Genomic DNA, 19,790 nt, shown 5'->3' with positions numbered 1-19,790 from the left:
GACTTTGGAGTTGGGTTATGGCCCTCCCTTTCCTGACTCAAGCATGCTTGTTTAAAAGATTTCTTCAAATCTCTCTCCTAGGTTAAAAGGCTAAGAAAGTGGGAGGGAGGGGTGAAGGGAGGGAAGGAGGGAGGGAGACAGAGAGAGAGAGAGAGAGAGAGAGAGAGAGAGAGAGAGAGAGAGAGAGAAGAATTTAAGAAAAGATACTATGTATTTTAAAACAGCTAAAAATTAGACCATTCCCGATAGATATTATTGTTATCTCATACTCATTTCCTTTGTTTTATTTAACTCTTTAAATAAACGTTTGCTAAATATTAACTTATCTCAAGATTTGTAAGACTTTTATATAAACTTCTGTATCTTAAGATCTGTAAACTTACTGCATATGGTTAAAATCTGTAAACAATGATAAGACTAAGAAGGGATTCTTCTTAGTACAGCACTGGGACAGCTATTATGTATACTAAGCCAAGAAAGGCTCCAGTATTATCTAACAGCCTTTTGGGAAAAATTTATTACAACAAATGGTAAATTTATTTGTTACTATTATGGCTCATGTTATCTAAATTATTTAATCAAACGAATTTATATAAAAATTAGGATGGATACAAAAAAATCTTCCCCCATTCAAGGTCTTGGATATTGAAAACTCTCGTGCTGAAATGTAAACTTTCTTTCTTTTAGGTCTGTAAGTCCATTGTGTATGGGTTGGGTAAGGAGATAACCTGTAAATTCTGAACAAAAAAGTATTAATTTAACAGGGATAAAACTGTAAAATCCTATTTTTGTAAAAACTACTAACTTGCTGTAAACTGTTAAGTATAATTAGGACATACATTTTAATTGTAAGTCACCTTATAAATTATCAAATTCCTCAATGTATTCAGAACTATGTTTGTAGTCATGCTAAGTACAAATTAATTCATTTATAGGGACAAACTTTATGTAGCTTTTAGTGATGTTTTCAAGGTTAAGCCTAAAACAAGTAAATAAAACCAAGTAAATTTTGTTTAAAAGTATTCTTAATAGATAGCTCTGAAAAATCTTCAGAGATCTGCTCAAAATGGTATTTAAAATGTTCAATTAACAAGAAGGCTTCCCTTGATAGGCAAAAAATCTTGCTCCTATCAGTCCCACCTGAGTTATGTGACACACCAACATGAGGCCAGCTAAATCCACAAAAAACCCGAGTGGTCTTGGAAATGAATTCTAGACACTAAAAAACAAAGTACAGCTGCATCCCTCCCCCCCATCCCCCCGGATGGGCTCTGCTTGCTGGCAGCTTGCTGCAACTCCTTTAAGAGGGGTCTACCTGATTCAGCAGTAGCAGAAAAAAAAAAAAAACAAAAAAACCCCAAAAACCCAAAACCAAAAATGCGTGGATTCTAAACGGCAGCTTCCTAGGTCATGCTGCCAGTGCGAATTCTGGCTCTTTCAGGAGGCCAAGCATTTAAATGGGGTTTGTGAGCAACTTGTTACAAACTGCTCATGCACCACATAGACCTGCTGCATACTTGAAAATGATATCTTGAAAAATTATCTTTAGTAATTAGGGAAATGTATGTTAAAACAACTCTGAGTTTTTAATCTTACTTGAGTCAGAATGGCAAACATCAGTTGAACAGCAGGTAACAGATGCTGGAGGGACTGTGGAGAGAAGATACCCCCTTTTTCTGTGATGTTACCTGTAAACCTCTCCAGATACTCTAGAAATCACTGTGGAGAATCCTCACAAAGCTCAAATTATATGACCCAGCTATACATATGCCCACAAAACTTGAAATTCTTCACATTTGCTTGACCAGCCATACTTATTTTATATTTTATTTCTTCAGAATTTCTTACAATGTATTTTTAAAATTTTAGTTAAAATACAATTACAGCATGTCCCCTCTCCCTCCTCCTACCCGTGTTTCACTGGAATTCACAGCTTCCTCTTCTTTAACCATTATTACATATACGCATGCTGAATAACATATAAATATAACCTGCTGCGTCCACTCCATGTTACCTGCATGTATATGTTTCTAGAATAATCAGATGGGGCTTTTTCCTGGGGAAGACTAATCTCCCTCTCTCAGCAGTTGTTAATTGCCTGTGCCTCTTCATCTAGGGTTGCAGTCCTGTGAAATTTCCCTCATCTATGTTGGAGTGTCAGCTGGTATTGGAATTATCCAGTTCTTGTTTAGGAAGCCATGCTGCTGAGGTTTTATGGATAATGCCTCTTTATCATAGCTAAAAGGCACAATCTCACAGCAGATTTCTTTGTTCTCTGGCTTCTGCCATCTTCCATATCTCTTCAATGATGTTCATTGATTCTTGGGTGGAAGATTTTTGTGGTAAACTATTTCTTTGATTTATAATAATTTGTCATATATCAGCAAGATATATGTATTACATATTAGTAATGCTTTTAAGATTTCCTAGATTAATAATATTTTTTCACATGAATAATTAATATAGTGACTTTTAAGCTTTATTTCTGGTCAAATTATTCATAGAAAATAAGAAAATTATTATAATAGATCATGAATAGACCCATTTTAGTAGATGACCTATTTTAGTAGTCATTGAGTCATTCTCACTAATATTTACTAGTCTACAAGTACAAATATAATTTAATTAAGCAAGCCATATAAAAACTTAAGTTTACAGATGACTTAAAGGCATCTTTCTCTGTATTTAGGAAGATTCAATAAAGCTCAGTTGCAAGTTTATTGTGAAAGTCTAGGAAATTTGCATCCTGAGTTTGAGACTGTGTGAAAGCTTGATAGCAGAAGGTACCATTTCTTCCTGCTTCTGCTGAATACAGATTCTGACACAGCTGTCTAAATGATACTGTAGTAATGCTCAATCAAATCATATCGAAATTTCTGATTTTTCTTTGCAGCTCTTTTTATCCTTTTTGGGGATAGTACTGTATTTAGCATCACTGTCCAGGTAGGAGCACAATGAAGCACTAGCAGAATAATATAATAGATTGGTAATTATTGTGCATTTTTCTAATGCATAAGTCATATCTCCTGAAGGTATATGATAAAGCTTAGATAGAGAATTGCTCTTTAGCTGACAAATGATAGATTTCAGCTAAGTTCATCGCAGAGAAATTCTCTATATAATTTATTTAATAAAAGATTTTGAAAGATAAAGCACAGCCTTTCTCATTTCTAAATAACAGCTAGAGATGTATTTCTAGATTTTTTTTTTCCACAAGGAGGTTGGACGTGAAATCACACTGCTGACCTCCGAGCTGCCACAGAGCATCCCATCAGTCTTCAGCTGATGCACCTCCACACTTCTCATTCTCCACAAGTCTATTTCCACATTTAATGATGGAAAGATGAGGGGTGAAAGTCCCCTCTTCATCCATCTAATTGTCAGTCAGAGTGGCAGTCAGTAATTCTTTTTCAAATTTCATTAAAGCGTTCACTTAAAGTGTCACAGCTTTGTGCTGAATTTGCTTCAATTAAGGCATATTTTATTTGTTGGTAACTTTCCACAGTGACAGTGACCTTAAAATTGGCATTGGCAACAACTCTTAACATGAAAGCACATGTGATTGAAGATTAAATGTGCATCACTTTATCCTTCGGGTTTTGTTTCTTAAGCATTTCAAGTTAAAATTGAAACTAAACGGTTACCGAGTGTGATAGAGGCTAATGAGCTACACTGGTAGCTGTTCGTTCACATGGTTTAAGTATGCCTCTTACTGTTCATACGGGAAAATTATTTTGCTAGTGTCTTAAATTTTGTGCATGCCTGTGTGTTTATTCACATGTGTGTATGTATGCATATTTAAAGGATTTCATTTTGAAATGTCCAGAGGTTGAACTGTAAAATCTCAGTATTGAAGAATGCCTCTTGGACACAGTTCTACTCAACTTCCTAAAATGTGTTGATATAATCCTTCCTTAGGTGTGTAGCTCAGTGACAGAACACTTAAGCAGCACATTTAAAGACCTAGGCTCAATCCCTAATACAGTGGGTTGGTGGTTGACATTTTTTTTTTCCTTACTGTGTAGCCCTGGTTGGCCTAGTAGTTTGCTATGCAGGTCAGGCTACCTTCAGATTCACACAGCTCTGCCTTCCTTTGCATCTCAAGTGCTGGGATGAAAGGCCTGAGCTACTTCACCTCACTTATGATCTTTGTAAGGTTAAAAATGTGATATAAAAGTTTTAATTTTTTATACATCTGTAGGCTAGAGTGAATGTATAAGATACATTGCTGTGTGCAGTACAAATATCTCAACATAGCCATATTTTTGGATTAGTACTAGGACATATCTGCATGATTATGAGGTTCTGCTTCATTTTTAATTATAAACAAAATGCAGCGTAAGTGGGAAATGATGGTTTTCCTATCATCAGAACTTACCCTGTATTTTCAACTCTGGCTTCTACCCTGCCTTGGATGCAGAGTATTCTCTGTCCAGCATATCTACATCTGGGTTTCTTAGGAGTCATGTTAACTACCGAACAACTGTCACAGTAACGGATGCTTGTGTTTAAGTGACCCTTTTTAGTCCCTCAAAGGGATGATGCCAAGGAGACACTATCAAGCACTTCCTCCAGGTGAAAGGTGAAAGTTACCCTCACACATATGGAGTTTGCAATAGGTTAGGATTAATGTACTTTCAAATAAAAGCTCAAAATTTCAGTTAAAGAGTTGACATTAGGTTTTGATATTAGTTTTTGAGAACATAATCACTAGTAAGCCATTTTAAAGAACTTTTTAAAGTAATTCACGTAACCTTGTTTTAAGGCCTTTAGATACCTTTTCTTATTTCCTTTTGTGTTAGGTTTTTATATTTTCCTTTTTGCTATTTCTAGAAGTCCCATAGCTTGGAAAACACACACACACACACACACACACAAACATACACACACTGTATTACAGAGCTTGGTTGGTAGACAGCTCTTTCACTTTTTATTCATAGATTTTTCTTTCAAGGATCTGTTAAGAGGCTGAGATTCATCATCATATATCAATTGGAACCCCTACTTGTAATGACAATAATAACAATATATCTTCCTTTGATGTAATGCTTTATGGGACTCCTTCACCCATCATGCATGGTGTTAAGGCTGAGTGCCACACTGAAGAGAAGATGACTCTCTCTTTGCGTTGTAATTCATAAGAAGGAATCTGCAACTCAGTAATTCAAGCATAGTGAGATATAAACAATACTAAAGTCATTCCAGAAGAGATAAGGATGAATCCTTTTATTTATATAACATCACATTTCCTGGTCTTCATCAAATAAGAGGACCTCTAGCCTTCTGTAGAATTTGATTTCTTGGGTGTTTCTTGAAATCTTTGGGGGCTCTCTTCTGTGTTTCCTGTTCACTATTTGCAGTGAAAACAGCTTCTGCCTCACCATGCCCTGCAATCTTTGCCAAATGGTGCTTTCTGTTGATCATCACAACCAGTGTGATCTATCACAGCCATGACAATGCCTGTTTTATATATTATTGATATTATGCCCTATTAGAAGGGGCTCCAAAATAACACCGATTTTTATCAATTTATTTATTTATTTATTTGATTTTATTTATTTTTATTTTATTTTATTTTTGCTTTTCAAGACAGAATTTCTCTGTAGCTTTGGAGCATTTTTTTGAACTAGCTCTTGTAGACCGGGATGGCAGCTTGTTATAGATTAACAGTGTGTAAACAAGCAAGATATTCTTTCACTGGTAGGCTGCCTTTTGTAGTTATGAAGAAAGAATCAATCTCTTTATTATTTATCTTGAAAGGTAATCTTATAAGGAATCTTAAAAGAATCACGAATCTTAACTTTTACACATGAAAAATAATGAGCTCTACTTTAAATCTTTTGGGTGCATACTCACTCATAAATAGTTTTTTATATTGAAACTAGGTTTACAGTACCAGGCACGAGGGCAGAAATGGGTATATGGAATTAATCATCACTTTTGGTCATCAAGCAATCCTAGCAAAAAAGGCACATCAGCCAATGATAGTTGGGTTGCTTTGTTCTTATTCCCTTACCTTAATGAGTTTCTCATTCAACTATATGCTTTTCCAAAACTTTGTTTGTCTTCTTGGGTTTTTCACCTCAGCTATTTGACAAAACCATTGTAGTCTAACTTTAACTTATTTTCAAAACCTTGTTTCAGCTGTGATGCACTCTGAAACTTGTGAACCCATCTCCCAACATTAAGGTTAAAAGAATTTAAGCTAGCTGGGCTACTAAGACTCAATTTTTTAAAAATCATTGCCCTAAGTCACAGTCTATACGGCTCCTCAATAGAAACTCGTGTTCTAGCTGTGTGACACTCCCTTGTTTTGCTTTTTTTTTTTTTATCAACAGAACTCTTTAAACTAACATTATTATTATCAATTAGACAGCACAGTTCAGGAAGAATTCATCTTCATAATAACCCACAGGTAAAAAATGCCCAGTAGAACAGTATTTCCATGAGATAAACACACTACTTTACTCTCCCTACCCATTCACACCATGCCAGATACCAGAGAAATACGGCAGTGGCAAACATAAAGGCACAGCAGAAGCAAAAGACATTCTGCAGTCTGTGGTTCACCCATCAGGAATTTTCCTCCTGGTGGGCTGACACCTCAACTTCAGTTGACCTGCTGTTCCTCTGATGTGGCCACCGGTATGTCATGGAAAGCCTACCCAGCGTAGGTGACAGCTCATGAAACCTGGAGTGCTCTGCCAGCCTGAAGGCAGTTTAACAGGGTTGGAGAGTGTCTCCGGCAGCTCAGGTTATGTAAACTCTTTCAGGCAGTTCTGCTGGTCGCAGTTTCTTCTAGATGGTTTGTTTCATCTCTGTCTATTCCAGGCAGCACAGCTTGTCTGAGTGTTTCTCAGCAATCCTGACTGCTCGTATTCACTTGGGAAAGGAGGGGCCCAGTGAGTCTGTTCAGTTTCAGTGACTTCCCAAAGCTATTGAGTTGTTTACTTCTTGAGCTTAATGAGCTTCCCTGCAGAACAGAATGTTAGAACATCCTGTTGTTTTCTTGCCTTTTCAGAAGCATCCTGTGTCTTTACAAGCTTCCTCCTTAGAACCCCTGCTGTTTTATCTCTCCTTTAACACCCTGTGTCTTGACAAATTTTTCTCTAAGATGCAAAGTTTTAATCTCAGAGGAAACAGCCACTCAACAGCTGGTGGCTCCATTATTCCACATTCAGCGCTTGTGTCCAGATGCAGTGGCTTCTTTTTGGATTCTGTCACAGCATTCCAGAGCTTTTGAATGTTGCTTCTCTCACCAGAAATCACTGAACTCATTATCAAAAAATACAACCATCATCCCCAGCTTCTGCCTTTCAGAAATGTTAACAGAGGTCAGCTGCAGCTCTTCTCACATGCTGTGGGGCCTTGTGCATGTTCTGGAAACCCTTTAAAGTATGTGTCTTTTATACAACTCTTGAAGTCTAGGTGAGGGTCAGTAGATAGGAGTTTGAACCGAAATTGTGCTTTGTGGGACTAGCATTTCTGTTTGTTGCACTGATAATGTTTGTAATGATAAATGATAGTTTATTACAATGTGTTTAGTAAATCACCTAGAACACTTTATACACTGTTTTATGTAGTTGAACTATGTTATAGGGATTTATTCAATATACAGTAAAGGTTTTAGTAATTCAGTCTTACTTTAAACTATGTTATGGTCTGGAGAGATGGCTCAGTTCTTTGAGAAGACAAGGTTCTATTCCCAGTACTCACGTGGCAACTCACAGTCACCTATAACTCTACTTTCAGCTCCAAGAGATTTAATGCCTTTTGTGGTTCCTCAGGAACTGCATGCATGTGGTACACAGACATGGATGCAGGCATAACAACAGATATATAAAAAAGACCCCCATAATTTACAAAGAGAGCTTTTCAGATAAATCAACAATAAGTAATATAGAATTTATTGTCTACCTTCAGTTAAAACAGTATTGTTAAAAAATTTAAATGACTTGTTTCTTATAGGATTTATTTATTGCTAATTTATTTATTGAATGTTTTGGCTGCTTGTATATATGTGCTTCACATTACTGAAGTCCCCACAGAGGCCATAAGAGAACTTTGGATTGCAGATGGTTGTGAGCTGCCATGTGGGTACAGAAGACTGGACCTAGGTCCCAGAGCAGTACTGCCCTTAACCACTGAGCCATCTCTCCTGGCCTCTTAAATGATTTCATTAAGAAGACTATAACACAACAAAGACTATAACACAACAAGAGAATAGAGCTGTTGGAAGGGAATTCACTATTTTTACTGCATTATATTTTTCTTGTTTTAGTTGCTGAGAAAACCAGTGCTTTAACTTTTTGTAGTTCATGCTTAAGTTTGATATCTATTCTTATCAGTGTTAAGGGAAAATGTTGGTTGATTTTTTTCCTGACATAAATAATGTAATGGTGTGTCCTGTCCCTTTAAGAGACAAGACCCCTCCCCTGTTCACCAAGGCAAGCTGATTTTCAGCTCCTAGCTGGAGTCCCCTCTCTCTTGAAAGGGCAACTTCTGTCTTTCCTTTCTAGGATAGTATTTAATTTGTTATTACCCACTTGTTATTCTTATAAAACTACATGAATATATTTTTAAATATTGTATAATTAATTGCATGAGGTCTTTTAGTTTTATTTGTATTTTCTCAATCTGCTTTATATATATATATATATATATATATATATATATATATATATATTCCTTTTTCTAAATTCTATGTTCAACCTCTTTCCAGAGGTGGAACTGCTCTTCATTGTTCTAGAGGCATTACATTGCCAATGTAATACTAAGAGCAAAGTGCTCACACTGGCTCAGTGTAGACTAATATTAGAAGCAATTCTCGGAGAATCCTGGTTGACATATGAGTCCGATGGGCAGTATTCAGCTTAAAGAGCCCTGATTTTACTGGTGGAACTTCTTTGACTAAGGATATTCTTGCTATGTAATTAGACTTCAGTCAAATTTAACAATATTTTTCAATTTGCCTCATGCTCTTTCTCTTATTTTTTCTTAATTTTAGGATTATCCTAAATCGACTTTGAAATACAAAGGTGTACATTTTGGCAACGCTACAGGAAGACAAGAATTGTTCAAACATTCAGGTCCTGGTCCTGGACAGTATGATATCATCCAGTAAGTAAAAATAAATAGCAATTAGGCATGGTTATACACACCTGTGATTCCTGTACGTGGGAGGCAGAGATAGGAATCCTGCAAGTTCGAGACCAGAGTGGGTTACATAATGATTCTCAGGTCCTCAAAGATTACTTAGTGAAACCTTGGGGAGAGAGTAAGAGTGGAACAGACTTCCTAAACACCAATAATATAGTTGCTGACTGTGAAGTGTTGTATTAGTTCAGATGAGGTTATCCTATTAAGAAGAAGGAAAATTAGCACGAAAAACTCTAAAGAGTTTTATATTTTGGAATGATCCTTAAGAAAGCTATTGCCTTCTTATGAGCCAATTTCTATCAGTTGGTTTATATACATTACACCATTTAGTATTCACAAGTCTTTGAATACTCTTTGTAGTTACTATTATTTACCTACTTTATTAGTAAAATCCAAGCATCAGAAAAGATAAGTAACATGTTCAAGCTTGTATGACTGTTTAAGTGCCAGAGCTAGACTTTAACTGAGACCTGTTTGAGTACACATCCCATGCACCCAATCAGTAAGATGTACTGTGCTTAATGGAAAATAGACAAAAGATCCTCAATATCTTAAAGAAGGTGGGTCAGAATTCCATGTCCTTTGGCTTGTCTCCATTCTCTGACAAGAAAACTGGGAAGATATTCTGAGCTAGTGAGACTCATGACCATGGCATTCTTAGATATAAGAATGAATGGCTGTGGTTGATTTGAAAAGGAGCTGCCACATAATTACCAGCAGGAATTAGCTTTATTGGGAGAAAGGGTCCAGGACCATTATCATATCTTGAGATGAGAAATCCTTTGGAAGGAAATTTTGCTAAAACCATTGTTAACAGGGCCTTCAAGACAAAGAGATGCTTCCCTTTAAAACCTGGAAAAGTGTTGTTAAAATGAGTAGCTTAAAGTACGAGTAAAAGAGAAAGCTGTCATGGATAGGAAAGCATAGGGTAGCCAGAGAAGCCTTCTGAGAAACCCCTAGAACAAAGAAAATACCTGACTTTTAAGCCCTTTTAGGGGTGCTGGGAAGTTTCACATCCTTGAATTAGGGCTGTGGTTAAGTCCTAGAACAACAAGGCTGCTTAACTGTGACTCAGGGGGCACTGGGGTACTTCTGCTATATTGCTCCATATGGTTTGCTTTAGCTGTTTATTTTTTTTTTAAATTGTGTATGTGTGAACCTCCTTTCTCCCCCATGTATATCAGAGAAGGACTTTCCAGTGTCTGTTCTCTCCTTTCACTATTAGTTCTTGTGACAAGTACTTTTACCAATACTGAGTGGTGGTTTTTTCTTCTTTGTTTATTGGATACCAGCTTCTCTGGCTCATTCCTCAGAGCATGAGTTTTCTCCTGGGAAGTTTCCCAGTGATTATTTTCTCTGTATCCAGACCCACACATCTGCATGCTAACAGTGGGCATAGTTGGAAGTTTTGACTCTTGGCTATAGCTCATTTAGTGAACAAATATTGAATCCTTACTATCTGCCTGTATTGGACTTAATCATACAATAAGAATAGAGCTTGGCACTTCCTTTGAGGAATTTATACCCATGTCATTATTCTTATTGTTTTACTCTCCTAATCTGAAAGGTACACCTTTGTATTTTATTCTTTTAGTAATTATGCTAGAAACATGACATGCACACTTACTTATGTAGTCTATGGTGGTTTAAAAGAAAATGGCAGCCAAAGGGAATGCCACTATTACTTGTGGTATGTAGAATATTAGGAATTTTTGGTTTTGGTTACCTTTGATGATGTCAGTTCTTACTATAATTCTCATATCCCATTTTCCATTTGGAATAATTATTCGAACAATTTTATAACAGTGGTCTAAATTTTGATTCCTTCCTTTTCATGTGTATCTGTATGTGCCTGTGCACTCATCCCCATGCTGAGGTTAGAAGACAACTGATAAGCTCAGGTTATCAGGCCTGACAGCAAGTGTCTTTGTCCACTGAACCATCCTTGCAGCCCCAGTGCTCCAGATTTTAAAAAATAAAGGCAACCATATGAAAATTCATTTTTATTAGAATTTGAGTATATTGACCCAACCTATTGATTTTATCAATGTCATCTAAAGCAGACGCTGTTACTGTAAAAAACTATCTTTGCTTATATAAATATTTTTGTATTTAAAATTAAAAACTCTTAAATTCTATCTGAATTTTCCAAAGGAAAAGGAGAGTGCATTATGAAAATATTAACATCAAGAAAGAGCAACAAGAAATTCCTTGTATATTTTCCCCACGGTTTTATGAACAAATAATATTGCAGGAGGAAAAAAAGGTGAGTTAAAAGGGATATTTATCTGTTTTCCATATTTATTATGTCACTGAGTCGTTGTCACCAGATTAAAGTTCTTTCAGGTATTCTGTTCCTGAAATGTAGCACTCAATGAGTATCGTAGAATGGGCTATGGTACATGCCATGTGATCACTGTCTTTGTTTGGACAGTTTCTCATCAGGAACTCACTGTACCTGTTTCCTATTTCAACAGTAGAGAATACTTTTTCTTCAAATATCTTTACACTGAATTAAGCCTCCCTAACCTGTGTAACATGAGGGCCTGCTAGTTGAAGTTTCTGTCCTGCCCAGTTCCCACAGCTGGTAAGCCCCAAAGAAAATCACACAGAGAGTCTACATTAGGTTATAAACTGATTGGCCCATTAGCTCAGGCTTCGTATTAGCTCTTATAACATCTATTAACCCATTTCCCTTATCTGTGTTAGCCACATGGCTTGGTACCTTTCTCTGCGGGGCAGGTCTCATCTTGCTTCTTCCGTGGTCTGAGCAGGACTGAGGGACTGAGCTTCCTTCTTCCCAGAATACTCCTGTTCTCATTGCCCCACCTCTACTTCCTGTCTGGTTACTGGCCAGTCAGCATTTATTTAAAATATAATTGACAGAATATAGAACTGTCCCGCACCAAACCTGTGATGTCTTTTCCATCTCACTTTCTTTAGGAAGTTTAAGTGATTATGCAGTGTTGGGTTTACTTAAATTCTTTTAATGGCTTATGGGTGTATCACAATTAATAAAAACCCAGAGACAGAAATTGAGATTCAAACTGAAGGTCAGAAAAGCAAAACAGTCAGCCACTGGCTCTTACCTCAGTCTGAAATGGCAATCCTGCCTCCAGGAATCTCAGAATGAGACTGTGTCTGAGAGCTGTCTCCTCCTGTCTTATATTTAATGTAAGATAATATTAATTAATTAAATATTAATATTTAATATTTAATCCTAGTGCTGGGATTAAAGGTGGGCATGACTATTGCCTGTTTTCTATGGTAAACTAGTGTGGCTACTGGGATTAAGGGTGTGTGTCACCACTACCTGACTGTAAAGCTGCTCAGTGCTGCTGTTTACTCTCTGACCTTCAGGAAAGCTTTATTTATTAAAATATAAGTCTAATATCACTACATATGGGGGCTTCTTAGTTTTTGAATCTTGTTCTTATTTCTTTTATAGTTTTTCGAGACAGGGTTTCTCTGTAGCTCTGTCCTGGAACTAGCTCTTGTGGACTAGGTTGGCCTCGGACTCATAGAGATCCACCCACTTCTGCCTGCCAAGTGCTGGGATTAAAGGTGCTTTCCACCAACTCCCAGCCTTTCTTTTTTTAAAGATATGGTATCTAAAACTATGTGTAATATTCTGGGTGGGTTTTTAATTGTACAAAACAAGATTGTCATCTCTTTTATTCTGAATTGTGATATATTCACATAATGATGGGGAATCTCCTTCAGCCAATGGCTTTTGAGAGGCTGGACCAGGTTGGGTGTGGCCTTGGGTACCAAAAAGGTGTGTGCATACTCTCTTTCTCCCTCTTTTGCATGTATGCTAGATTTGATTCCTGTTCCTTGTTCATGCAGACCTGTGAGTCTCCCTCAAATAAAGAACCTCTTATTATACTTAATCCTGAGTTAGTGTGGGTTTAATTTATTCACATTTACCATCAACATAAACCCATGTAGATGTCCATCCCATTTTTAGATGTATATTTGAGTTTTTTTAATTTGATAATTATAGATAAGTAAAATTCTTAATTTTCCTATTTAGTATGTTTTAACGTAAGAGGTAAAGCCTATAATGAGAAAATTTGAAAGTGGTACATTTAAAGTAAGGATATATGATCTTCCATTGGAAAAAATTAGTAATTATTTCTGTAAGATTTATTTATTTTTGTATTATTTATTTGCATTGCAGTTCTGCTTGCACTGAATGTATGTCTGTGTGACAATGTCAGATCTTGGAGTTATATACAATTGTGAACTACCATGTAGGTGCTGAGAATTAAACCTGGGTCCTTTGGAAGAGCAGTCAGTGCTCTTAACTGCTGAGCCATGTCTCCAGCCCATTTTATAAGATTTTTTCTCCTCAAAATTATTGATGTGGGAAGTGATGTATATTGTGAATATGTTTCATTGCCACTGCTTAATAAAAGTGCTGCTCTCAGCCAATGGCTTAACAGAGTAAAACCAGACTTAAAGAGATGTACAGAGAGAGTAGGTGGAGTCAGATAGAAACCTTGTAGCTGCCAGCAGAGAAAGACTTGAGCTGTGAGCTGGAACTTTGCTGGTAGGCCACAAGCCTCATGGTAAGATATAAAATAATGGAAATGGGTTAATTTAAGATATAAGAGTTAGCTAACAATATGTTTAAACTATTGGCCAAGCAGTGTTTTAAATAATATAGTTTCTGTGTAATTATTTCAGGTCTAGGCAGTGAGGAACAAACAAATAACTTCCACTAAATGGATTGATACCTACTCTCTGGGGCATGGATACACATAAGACGTAAAAAAGATTATAAAGAAAATGAGTGCTTCTAGCCCCACAAAAATGGAAGCCAACCTCAGTTTCTTGGCAACCACATTTTTTTTTGAATGGGCTCTGTTTGCTGGCTACAGGAAGAGAGGTCTTCATGATTCAGTGGTAGCAGAAAAAAAACCAGGTGGTGTCGAAATGGTGACTTCCTGGTTCACGCTGCCTGCATGAACTCTTTCAGGAGGTTGAGCACTTGAATGGGGTTTGTGGGCAGCTTGCTGCAAGTTACTTGTTGACAGCATGGGTCAACTGGTTACCAGAGTTGACTTGGTGAGCATGGCTCCCATCCAGCAGTCTCAGAGGCAGTGAACAGATCTCCGCCATGTTGTACTGGGCTGCGTCAAAAGGCAAAACAGCCTTAGTCCTAGCCATGCTGCTTTGTATTTTAAGACATGGTCCTGGTCAAAAAAGGATTACAGATTTGCAATAAAGACAGATTCTGATAAAAAAACAAAAAAGACCTCTAAATGGGTCACAGTGTTGGATAAATGTATGTAGGCTTGGGAGAGAGAAGGAAAAGAGTGTAGAGAGTTGTAAGAAGTAAATTGTTTTAAAAAAGTAAAACAGTCTTTAAAGAGAAAAATAAAGCAAAGTCTTTAAAGAGTAAAAGTACATACAGTCATAGATTAAAAGGAGTAAAGAAAAATACGTCACGTAAATATGGAAAATACTTAGAGACTCTGGATTATGTATATTATTGTGTTTTATTTGAATATTTTGACTGTGAAAGAACTAAGTACAGAGAGACATTTCATTGTACGGACTGCTAAGCTAAACCAACAGATATAAAGGTATCTTGATTTCAAAATTTGGGTCTAAGGGTTTGTTGCTTTGGAAAAGAGGTTCTTCTTTTGTTTTCATAGAGAATGACAGCCTGTGGATTCCTTCCAGACTAATGTGTTTTGATAGACCAAGACCCCCTGAAAGGTTGCCATAAACACTCCCAAAAATTACTTTGGCCAACAAAAAGCAGTAAGCAGTTTGGAGAGAACTACACCCAAATTCCCAAATATTGTTTATAAATGTTTGTTTACATTTAATGGGGGATATGCTATAGATATGAATACTTTTATTGGTATGGATCTTGGGTTATTGATTCAAATTTAAGGTCAGTTTTGTTATGTGTATATTTCTGCTCTTGATTAGGGTATTGTGTTTGTGCAGTTCTTTTAAAATGTAATGTATAATTGAGAAATACAGGTTAATAGTCGTTTGTGATAGTCAAGCTTGTAGGCATGTTTGTTAGATTTTCTAGATATGAAGAAATATATTTCAGATGGATAAATATTCTTCAAACCTTTCAAAGACTAACAGAATATGGCATTTAACATGTTTTTTTAACAACTTAGGACTTTTCATGACAATGAGACACATCTGCTCCTGGCAGCACCATGTACTTCAAGAGGAAGATGGGCATTGACAAGGCTCCTTATAGAATTTGTTAACCGTTTGGGCAAGAAACTGCTCTTGCCTGGACTGCTTTATGGTATGCTGTATGAACTGGACGTGCAGGACCCACAGAAAAATGACTGCTGAAGTTGCCTAAAGAAGGTGAGACAGTCCTGCAGTGTTCCTGCTTCATGAAACAGTCTGTCAGACATTCTGCAGGACTCAGAAGAAAGTGACTGACAAACTTCCAATATAGGTGGAAATGTCTTTGAAATTTCCTGCTTCATGGAGAAGTCTTCTGGATACTATGAGCCAGTACACTGAAGATGGGTGCCTGCAAGAACTTTGTGTGACTGTCCAGGCAGCAAGATGTCTCTGTCAATTCTAGAGTTTTGGAAGTTGCTTACAATGCACTTCTTCTTTACTTAGGTAATATATCCTTCTGGAGTCTTTGATGGAGTTGAAGAATAGATAGTTATAGTTTTTCCTAGTTGTGATAAAAGATAAAGTAGATATAAATATTGTAAATATAATTCTTGCTTGATACCTGTTCTGTTATATGTAATCTTGCTATGTTAAAGTTAAAACATTCCTTTTTATTTAAATAGCAAAGGAGAAATGGTGTGGGATGTCCTTCTGTATGGTTCCTTTTATTGGTTAATGAATAAAGAAGCTGCTTTCATCCAGTGGCTTAACAGTATGTAGCCAGGCTGGGAAAGATATATAGAGAGAATAGGCAGAGTCAGGGAGAAGTCATGTAACCACACAGAGGAGACAGATGCCTCTACCAGAGCCCACCAGAACCTCACCAGTAAGCCACAGCCATGTGGCAATACACAGCCATAGGTAAGTGTAGCTCCCACCTTTCATCAAAACAGCCTCTCATTGCAACAGACAGAGATGTGGTGCTCAACGCCGCTTGATACATTTACCACACAATTGCTACATCCAAGGAGGGGAGAAGGGCAGACATATTCTAAGAGCCAGTGGTCTAGGGCATCTGCTGAATGATTGACTCTTCTTCTATATATGACAGGGAAGCTGTAGTTGCTAATCAAGGCCTGAGAAGAGACACCACCATTGACATGCCAGTGTAGATAGGGGAAATATCAGAGAGCCCCCAGATGAAAAGCTACAGGCACTGAATGACTGGAGAGAGGGAAAATAACTTTGTTACAGGAATGAGCCCCTTGATAGGTGATCTGTCCCAAGAAGTCATCCCTAACACATATACATATTAGCAACACTAAATGAACCCAGCAGGTTGTACTTATAAATATGTATGCATGTATGTATATATGTTATAAACATAAAGAATAAGAGGCTACAAATGAGAAAGAGTGTGGGGGATACTAGAGGAGTTGGAGTGATATAAAACAGTACAGTACATACAAATGAAAAATATTTTTAAAAATCTGAGTAAAATTTCACTAGGTGGTGCCAAAGCTTTGGCTCTTTACTGGCATAGCATTCATCTCAACATTTCATTAAAACAAATGTTTAAAAATTACTTGGGAAGATGTGGTAATTTGTCATGTATTCATCTGAGCAAATACTAGTTGTTAATTTTAGTTCCTTTATAAAATTTGCCCAGCAAAAAGAGCTTGTAGCTATGTATTTTGTAATTTCCCTTAAATCACAGTTGCAATCTGTATTTATACTTACTTATCTATATAAAGTAAACAATTTCTCAAACCTTTCAAAGGCTAACAGAATATGACATTTAAAATGCTTTAAGAACCTAGGACTTTTCGTGACAGTGACACATCTGTTCCTGGCAGCACCAATCTGTTTCAAGAGGATGGACATTGAAGAGGCTTCTTATGCAGTTTGTTAGCCATTTGGACAAGAAACTGCTCTTGCCTGGACTGCTTGCTGCTATGCTGTATGATCTGGACATGCAGGACCCACAGAAAAATGACTGCCGAATTTGCCTAAAGGAGGTGAGACAGGGCCTAAGAGTCATACTGTAAGAAGCAACACCTCCTCCTCGCCTCTGCCATCCTCTTGTGAAGCAGTGAAGCAGCAACCATGCATGACTGCATCTCCATCCATATTGGCCTCACCATGGTAAATACATGGCTTGCTGCCTACTGTACCATGGTGATATGGTGTCCAGATTGGCAATGTCTGCTGGGAACTCTACTGCCTGGAACATGGCATCCAAGTGACAAGACCATTGGGGGAGGAGATGACTCCTTCAACACCTTCTTCAGTGAGACAGGTGCTGGCAAGCATGTGCCCCGGGCAGTGTTCGTAGACCTGGAACCCACAGTTATTGATGAAGTTCTTACTGGTACCCACCGCCAGCTCTTCCACCCTGAGCAGCTCATCACAGGTAATGAAGATGCTGCCAATAACTATGCCTGTGGCCACTACACCATTAACAAGGAGATCATTGACCTTATCTTGGACAAAATTCGCAAACTGGCTGACCAATGCACAGGTCTTCAGGGCTTCTTGGGTTTCCACAGCTTTGGCTGGTGAACTGGCTCTGGGTTCACTTCCCTGCTGATAGAGTGGCTCTTTGTTGATTATGGAAAGAAAAATCTTTCTGGAATTCTCCATCTACCCAGCCCCCAGATTTCCACTGCTGTGGTTGAACCCTACAATTCCATCTTCACTAACCACACCACCCTGGAGCACTCTGATTGTGCCTTCATGGTCGACAATGAGGTCATCTATGACATGTGTCGTGGAAAACTTGATATTGAGTGCCCCACTTACACTAACTTAAATAGGTTGATAGGTCAAATTGTGTCTTCCATCACTGCTTCCCTCAGATTTGATGGAGGCCTAAATGTTGACCTGACAGAATTCCAGACCAACTTGGTGCCCTACCCTTGCATCCACTTCCCTCTGGCCACATATGCCCCTGTCATCTCTGCTGAAAAAGCCTACCATGAGCAGCTTTCTGTAGCAGAGATCACCAGTGCCTGCTTTGAGCCTGTCAAGCAGATGGTAAGATATGACCCTTGCCATGATAAATACATGGCTTACTGCCTGCTGTACTGTGGTGATGTGGTTCCCAAAGATGGTGCCATTGCCACCATCAAGACCAAGCGTAATATCCAGTTTGTGGGCTGGTGCCCCACTGGCTTCAAGGTTGGAATTAATTACCAGCCTCCCACTGTGGTACCTGGTGGAGACCTGACCAAGGTTCAGAGAGCTGTGTGCATGCTGATAAACACCACAGCCATCGCTGAAGCCTGGGCTTGCCTAGATCACAAATTTGATCTGATGTAGCCAAGCATGCCTTTGTGCACTAGTATGTGGGTAAGGGATTGGAGGAGGAGGGGGAGTTCTCTGAGGCCTGTGAAGACATGCCTGCCCTAGAGAAGGATTATGAGGAAATTTGTGTGGATTCTGTTGAAGGAGAGGGTAAGAAAGAAAGAGAGGAATACTAAATTAAATGTCACAAAAAGGTGCTGCTTTTACAGGGAAGTTTATTGTGTTTCAACATAGAAAATGTGGTCTGATCAGCTAATTGGTATGTAACAATGTGTGCTTTCATACAGTTACCGACTTATGCTTTAAAATATGAAGAATTTGTCATAGACCCAGGCTGTCCATTTCACTGATGGGTTTTAAATAAAATACTCCCTTAAAAAATAAAAGGTGAGACAGTCCTTCTGGGTTGCTGCTTCATGAAACAGTCTGTCAGACATTCTGCAGGACAACTGCTAATATAGGCAGAGCAGTCTTTGAAATTTCCGGCTTCATGAAGAAGTCTACTAGATACTATGGGCATGTAGGCTGAATATGGATGCCCCTATGTTAGAGAAGAACTTTGTGTGATTGTCCAGGCAGTGAGATGACTCTGCCAATTCAAGAGTTTTGGAATTTGCTTACGATGCACTTCCTGTTAACTTAGTTAATATTAGGACCTTCTGGGATCTTTGATGGAGTTGAAGAATAGATAGTTATAGTTTTTCTTAGTTATGATAAAAGATAAAGTAGATATAAATATTATAACTGTAACTCTTGATTGATACCTGTTTATTATATGTAATTTTACTATGTTAAAGTTAAAACTTTCCTTTTTATTTAGACAGAAATGGGGAGATGATGTGGAATTTCCCTCAGTATGCTGTGAATATCATTGGTCAATAAAGAAACTTCTTTGGACCTATGGCAGGGAAGAATATAGCCAATCTGGAAGAGATACATAGAGAGATTAGGCAGAGTCAGAGAGATGCCGTGTAGCTACTGAAGGAGAAAGATGCCTACCGGAACCTTGCCAGTAGGCCACAACCTCATGGTGATTTACAGATAATAGAAATGGGTTAATTTAAGATGTAAGAGCAAGCTAAAAATATGCATAAGCTAATAGGCCAAGCAGTGTTTTAATTAATATAATTTCAGTGTGATTATTTCGGGTATGGGCAGCTGGAAACAAACAAGCAGCCTCCGCCTACAGAATTTTTATTTAAGCAGAA

At 37.7% G+C, this 19,790-nt stretch overlaps 1 protein-coding gene and 1 pseudogene across 1 annotated transcript in view; both read left to right on the top strand.

The window, feature by feature from the left end:
• Stpg2 (sperm tail PG-rich repeat containing 2) overlaps positions 1–19,790 on the top strand; it is a 427,622-nt gene that overhangs the window by 19,527 nt on the left and 388,305 nt on the right. The window contains exons 5-6 of the mRNA XM_048456939.3: positions 9,008–9,120; positions 11,314–11,425. Of these exons, the coding sequence (XP_048312896.3) occupies positions 9,008–9,120; positions 11,314–11,425 (225 nt within the window). The remainder of the gene's footprint in view (positions 1–9,007; positions 9,121–11,313; positions 11,426–19,790) is intronic.
• LOC125414785 (tubulin alpha-1A chain-like) lies at positions 15,319–19,308 on the top strand (annotated as a pseudogene).

This window comes from Myodes glareolus, chromosome 17 (genome assembly GCF_982192425.1).
Source record: "Myodes glareolus chromosome 17, mMyoGla1.1, whole genome shotgun sequence".
Taxonomy (NCBI): domain Eukaryota; kingdom Metazoa; phylum Chordata; class Mammalia; order Rodentia; family Cricetidae; genus Myodes; species Myodes glareolus.
The sequence above is the reverse complement of the archived record's forward strand: the minus strand, read 5'-3'. Positions and strand labels throughout refer to the sequence as shown.